Source organism: Brassica oleracea, chromosome C2 (genome assembly GCF_000695525.1).
Source record: "Brassica oleracea var. oleracea cultivar TO1000 chromosome C2, BOL, whole genome shotgun sequence".
Lineage (NCBI taxonomy): Eukaryota > Viridiplantae > Streptophyta > Magnoliopsida > Brassicales > Brassicaceae > Brassica > Brassica oleracea.
The window spans coordinates 12,262,986-12,269,591 of NC_027749.1; the positions used below are offsets into that span (position 1 = coordinate 12,262,986).

General features: G+C 41.1%; 1 protein-coding gene across 3 annotated transcripts; it reads right to left on the reverse strand.

The window, feature by feature from the left end:
* Positions 1 to 910: 910 nt before the first annotated feature.
* On the reverse strand, positions 911 to 3,064 carry LOC106324988 (zinc finger protein HD1-like). Of its 3 annotated transcripts, none has more exons than XM_013762996.1 (4): positions 2,787 to 3,064; positions 1,563 to 2,069; positions 1,346 to 1,477; positions 911 to 1,254 (listed from the first exon to the last, which is right to left on the reverse strand). In XM_013762996.1, the coding sequence occupies exons 1-4, from the start codon at positions 2,964 to 2,966 to the stop codon at positions 1,177 to 1,179; spliced, it is 897 nt and encodes a 298-aa protein (XP_013618450.1). In that variant the 5' UTR covers positions 2,967 to 3,064; the 3' UTR covers positions 911 to 1,176. The 3 variants fall into 3 exon arrangements, with proteins under 3 accessions (XP_013618450.1, XP_013618452.1, XP_013618453.1); XM_013762998.1 differs by lacking the exon at positions 2,787 to 3,064 and adding an exon at positions 2,218 to 2,394; XM_013762999.1 differs by lacking the exon at positions 2,787 to 3,064 and adding an exon at positions 2,161 to 2,253.
* Positions 3,065 to 6,606: the final 3,542 nt, after the last annotated feature.

Genomic DNA, 6,606 nt, shown 5'->3' on the forward strand with positions numbered 1-6,606 from the left:
TACAATCAACCAAATTCGATTCATTATGTTCTTAGAATTTGAAATACCTTTAGTTTAGTTGTTTGTAGAAACCGGACCACCAAGAATGAACCTCGAGCTTAGTCATGATCGGGACGCGAGCTGGCTGGGACGCGAGCTGTTTCTATCGGATCGCGAGCGGCTCTGATGCGAACGGGAGCTGTTGTTGTCAGATCGCGAGCTGTCTTTGATGTAGGATGGAGCTGAGTTCGTCTAGGATCAGGAACGCCTTGGGGCTGAAGCTGATCAGGTGGACACGAGCTGGAACGGAGCCGCGAACAGATTAGGGTTCGTCGGTATCGTCGGGTTCGGATTAGAGTTCCAAAGCAAATCGGCGCGCACTGTATCTGTGTGTGAGGGCGCGTCGGTGGTCAGATCGATAAGCGGTTTGCACTGACTGATTCGTCTCGGCCAGGGCTTCGATTTGATATCTTGATCGTTTTCTGGGTCCTCGCGGTTTGGGAGAACGACCTCTTCGAAGTTCCGAGGCAGATTCCTTTTCATTTAGGGTTTTAGGGTTTTAGCGATTTTGTTTTAGGCTCAGGGTGTTAGAGGCTATCGTGCTGATAACGTGTTGTAAACTTAAGGATTTAGAACGGTAATTTTCTGTATATTATTAATGAATAAGTGTTCCCTTTATATAGGGGTTACAAGAGAGATAAATGGAAATACAATAATAAGAAAGATTACAAATTATAAACATAAACGAATTAGGAAATAGACAAGTTGTAGCGGCCTCTCTCTTCTCTCCAAGTCTCGCGGTCGCCTCTCTGTCTCTAGGGTTGGACCGTCTCTCTCTCTAAGTGTATGGGCCGGTTATGGACCGGAACGGTTATGAACATCCACCAAGTGATTTATAACAATATATATATATATATATATATATAATAAATATTTAGAATTTTACACATACATACTTTTTTACAAATTTCACCTCCATTACATGACACTTCTGTAGCTACATTTCTTTCCATAAAAAGCTTATTCAGAGAAACCATTTATATACAACAAAAAAAGAACTAACTAAAGGCTTATAACATTTTAATTCTATACATGTATTACATATTAACAAAACTAGTTTCTAATGCAGGAGAGGCTTTATCTCCTTATGTTTTCAAGTTCTTCCTTTTGCCTCAGCCCCATTCATTTGAAACCATTTTACTTCCTCTCCTCTGTTTTCGCAAACCTTCCTCGGATCCTCGGTTGGTTATCTGCAAGAGCTTTCCTACAAGCATACTGAAACCAAACCAAATCAAACAATTTTGACTAACTTTGAACCAAAAAAAGATTACTTCTCAAGTCATCTATAGGGTTTTGCGTTGTATACCTTGATTTTACGCCCGAAATTTCGCCTGCTCTTCTTGTTCCTGTATCGAGATAGCTTCTCACGTCGATCCTCCGAAGTACAGCTCACAATAATCATATCCAATGGAGATTGAAAATGACCAGTCCCTAGTTTCTACTCATAAAAAAACAGAAAACTCTAGTCAACATTGTTTTTTTCATATTGATTTAACAAACAAATGTTTCACAAATACTCAAACCTGTATGTCGCCTTCACTAAAGGCTCGTCGCATCCCATAATCAGAACCAAAATCCAACTGAGCAAAATCAGGGAACTTCGGAACCACAACAGCCTCTTGCTGTGCATTTGACCAATCGATAGAGGTCAAGTTCCCCGAGCTCACGGTCTTCTGCGTATCCTGGCTCTCATCGATCCCCGTTGTCACGAGAGAGATGTTCTTTACGTCTAAAACATCAGCGAGTGGAGACTCCATCATGGCTGATTTCATCATGAGACTTTGCTCGCATTCATAAAAGGCTTTGTCAAGAAGCTGCTGACCACTCTGAAACGACCCAAGATCGAGATCAGGAAGATCACAAAGCCCTTGGGAAGAGTCTTCCCCGCAAGATATCATCGTAAAGGCAGCTGAGAGTGGATCAACGGCTAAGATTGACTCTTCAAGAATTGAATCAGGAGCTTTGAATAGATCTCCTTCTTCTCCAGTATCATACTCAGGGATGTTTGATGGCCCAGCAAAAGCGTTTCTCTGCAAAAAAAAAAATAAATCACATGAGAATCAGAGACCACAAACAAAACAGAACATAGTTCGAGACATTTAAGACAATAAAAGTACAGACCACAGATCTTTAAGAATACGAGTAGATACGTTCAAGAATCTTGAGTGAAGGATTAACTTGTGAGATGAAAGAGCCAATAAAACAAGACAAATCCATTAAGTAGTGAATAAATGGAAAAAAACAAGTCTTGAAGAGAATCTCATGTTCCAGAATTCGCGGAATCTCATGTTGAAAAGAAACGTTTGGCTTTTTTTCTGAAGTAGAAGATTCTGTTTTTCTTATAAAAGAAAAAAGAATTATATTTTTTCCTACTCAACTTTCTCAGCAACCAAAAAACTCTTGTGGTCAGGTCAGTGGAACAAAAATATCTCATCAAGTGGCCACTTAAAACAGTTCACACCACTAGTTAATCAACTTCACTAGTAGACAATTTGGCTTTTCTCATCTAAACACTCCCCCAACCTTTAACTCCATAAACCAAAATAGAGGAAGAAAGAATATTAGTTTCATCAAAAGACAAAAACCCTATCAGAATCTTCCAAGGGAAACCTATAACATAGAAAATCAGTGACCAAAACAGGAAGAAGAATCATCACAAGTAATTATAAAAAGGAAAATATGATCTTCAAATATTCGAATGCAGTGAGATAAAGAGTGAAAATGAAAAGAAGAAGAGACATTCAAACCATTTCATCATCTGAGAGCTTGTATGATTTGAAGAGGTCTTCAAATTGGTGAATATCTGGAGAACAGGTTTGCATGTAACGGAGCATTAACCCTGAATCTGCATACATTTTTTGTTCGTCCTCTTTGTGAGAGAAAAGTTTGGAAGTATGAAATGGAGGAATGGAGGAGAAAGTGGACATAGAAGAAAGCAAACAATAATACAGAGGCCAAGTTGTGAATTTGAGAGGAAAAAGTTTGGTACTTTGCTCCTCCTCTTGCCCTTTTTATGACAGAGAGACGCTTTGTTATGTTTATTTATTTATTGGTGCTACTGTGGACACGAGAGAAAAAACGCCATTACTAAAAAATTGATAAAAATAATTTATTTTTCAGCATAATATAAAACAAAAGGGTATTTAATAGTTGTATATTCATATATATATATATAATGTTCAGAACCTTTTGTATTTTAGTGTTGTATCTCAATTACTTTTAAGTTTTACCTTTTTTATTATAAAGAATAAGTAACTTGGTCAGTAGTAAACAATGGTTTATGTAACGTTTTTATTTATTTATTTTCTCATCCAAAGCTTTATTTCAAACATAAACCGGTCGTATCGTACTAGCCTCATGAGTTAGCAGAACAGGAACCATACTGTCAACAAACGTGTAGTGTAAGTCACGTGATCGGGCCTCTTTCGCAAGAGCGTCCACACGGAAGTTCAAAAAACGTGATATAAATCTCAACAAGAAAGATGTAAAAGATGTTCTCAGTGCTTCAATGACATCAACCTCTGGATCAAGTGCTGGCCATTTTTTAGAGTAGTTGATGATGTGTACCAGCTGTTGACAGTCCGCGCGATTCCAAGCACACCTGCTGGAACCCGCGACTACTAAGTTCCTCCATAGCCCAAACTAAGCTCTCCGCTTCTGCATGTAGTGGGGATGAGACGTTGATTTGTTTCCTTTGCCCCCGCATTACCTCCATGTTGCCATCAAACAAGATAAAACTCAGACCCACTCCAGTATCCTCTAGGACCCAAGACGCATGGAGCTGGCATCTCCATCGTCCCCACGTTTCTTGTTCTTCCACTTCCGCTATCCTCTCATTCCCATCGTCTTCTTCCAAGATGTCTGGCAAGATTTGTGCTAGTTTTCATGTTGTAGCTTTTGAGACCGCTAGTTGCAGGGTATCCAAAGGCGATGTATCCTTGTTATTAAAACATTTATCGTTTTGTGCCTTCCATAAGTACCCGATCAACCATGGAAAGAAGAACGTGCTCTCTGTGCTGCTAGGGTCTTTTTGCATATGAAGAAGCATATCAAAATTGACAAAAATGGAGGAACTCGGGAACACCCCCGGAGACGTCGGAACTGTCAATAGCGCCCAACATTGGACCGCCGACGGGCACTCAAAAATGATATGATTAATTGTTTCACTCTCCGCACCGCAGCGTTGACAGACCGAGTCGTTTCCACAATGTCTCTCTTTTAGCTTACTCGCTGCGGCTACATATCCAGACAAAGCTTGCCAAAGAAAATGCTTGATTTTCCGCGGAGCTTTGAGTCTCCAAACCTTCTTTTTTAAACTATTGCAGCTCGGTCCAAAGCTCATGTTCCCACGCAGCTTCTTTCGTTGTTCGACTGCAATAGCGAACCCAGACTTCACCGTGTAACATCCCGACTTTGTGTGCTTCCAACTGTAGCCATCTTTGCATCCCGTTTTGCTGATCCCAAGCGTTAGAATACGAGGTACATCGTCAGCAACAATAAATTCGTCTATAACTCTGATATTCCATTCTTCCTTGTCGACATCAATAAGATGATGGACTCTAAGATCTGTATCCATGATCACTGTCTTTGGTTTCGCCGCACGGGCAGGTTCCGTAGGGATCCATGCATCTTCCCAAACTTTCGTGTCTGCCCCTGTTCCAATCGTCCTCTTGATTCCACCGATGAGAATCGGTTTTGCTGCCATCAGACTGTTCCACCCAAAAGATGGGGGAGTTTGCTTTCCCTGTTACAAGCGGATACGAGTGTCTGTAATATCTACCTTTTAGAACTCTTGCTAAAAGGGAGTCGGGATTTGTGAGCAGACGCCAGACTTGTTTAGCGAGTAAAGCCAGATTAAAATCTCGGAAGTTTCGGAAACCCAAACCTCCTTCTTCTACTGGTACACAAATTTTGTCCCATGCCACCCAATGCATCCCTCGATTGTTATTGCTTGTGGTCCACCAGAAACGCGCCACTGCGGCGGAAAGTTTGTTACATATATCTATTGGTATCAAGTAACATGACATCACATAAGTCGGTACTGACTGGGCCACTGATTTAATTTGCACCTCTTTACCACCCTTTGATAAAAGTTTACCTGACCAAGAGTTGATCTTGCCATTCATCCTCTCTTGAACGAAAGAAAAAACTTGTTTCTTTGATCCACAAATCTTTTCCGGCATTCCCAAGTACATTCCCATCCCTCCTTCGTTATTTATATTAAGTGATTTTTCAGATCGGTTTTTGTGGATGCTATGACCTTAGAACCGAACAGAACTGAAGATTTTGATTTATTCAGTTGTTGTCCTGAGGCTTTCTCATAGACGTCAATGATTCGAACCAGTTCCTTGCAGTGCGATTGCTCTGCTTTGCAAAAGAAAAGGCTGTCATCGGCGAAGAGTAAATGGGAGATGGCGGGACTCCCTCTAGCAATCTTAATACCCGTAATCGTTTGATCTTTCTCCGCCTGTTTTATATGCGAGATCAGAACTTCTGGGCATAGAATAAACAGAAACGGAGACAGCGGATCGCCATGCCGGAGACCCCGTGATGGCATGATATTCCCTTTAGCCTCTCCGTTTATAAAGACTTGATACGAGACGGAGGTAATGCATTTCATTATCCTTGCCACCCATATATGATCGAAGCGAAATTTTAGGAGTAGGGCTGATATCTTGCATATTTACATTGTTTTAACTTTCTATTCTTGCATGTTTTGATCATTTAGATTAGGGATCATGCATTTTAGTCTCCTTTTTGCATTGCATAAGTCTTTATCAGGTCTTGGAGTTTCCATTGGAGTTCTTAGAGGTACTTGGAAGCATTTGGGATCAAAAAGAGAGTGGAAAGTGTTGTTTGAGCGAGCAGAGCACCAGAGCGGGTTACGGAAGCGACCTACGACACCCGCTCCAAGTGAAACAAAGACAGCGCGACCTCTTGCATCGGGGTGAAGCACCCGCTCCGAACCCAGCCTCATGTCGACAACTTTCACTATGTGGAGCGACCTGGTGGAGCGACGTCCCGTGCCCGCACGCAGCTTGAAGACGAGAAGGAAGCATATCAGAACGACGTACCACAGCGTGGTGATGAACCCGCTCCAGATGTAGAGCGACCTGGGGGAGCGACGTCATGTGCCCGCGCACGATTTGGAGACATGAAGCAAAATACGTGGAGCGACCTAGTGTACATGCGCCGCGTCTTATCTTATGGTCAAAAATTTATGTTTAATTGGGCTTTTCAGGTTGTTTACTGAGCCCATTAGGTTTTAGAAATCATATAAATACTCTCTAAACCTAATTTTGGAGGATCATCTTGTTTTCTATCTAATCACAAAGAACTTTTAGGTGAAAGATCTTATCTTGATCATTTTCTCTTGTGATTTCTTGATTATTTGGATCACTAATCATGATTAGCACCAAATCATCATTGATTCTTGGGCTCATCATGAAGAGTAGTGAGTAGTCATCTTTGGATTCATGGGTTAGGGAGACTAAGGGTGATTAAGCTAGATCTAAGGTGTTTTAGTATATATCCATCTTGTTCATTGCTAGTAGAGTGCTTTTAATG

Coding starts and splice junctions, on each gene's coding strand:
- LOC106324988 (XM_013762996.1), bottom strand. CDS start 2,966: ATGTCCACTTTCTCCTCCATTCCTCCATTTCATACTTCCAAACTTTTC. Junction 2,070..2,786: donor AGCTCTCAGATGATGAAATG/GTTTGAATGTCT, acceptor TTTTTTTTGCAG/AGAAACGCTTTTGCTGGGCC. Junction 1,478..1,562: donor TTAGTGAAGGCGACATACAG/GTTTGAGTATTT, acceptor TTTTATGAGTAG/AAACTAGGGACTGGTCATTT.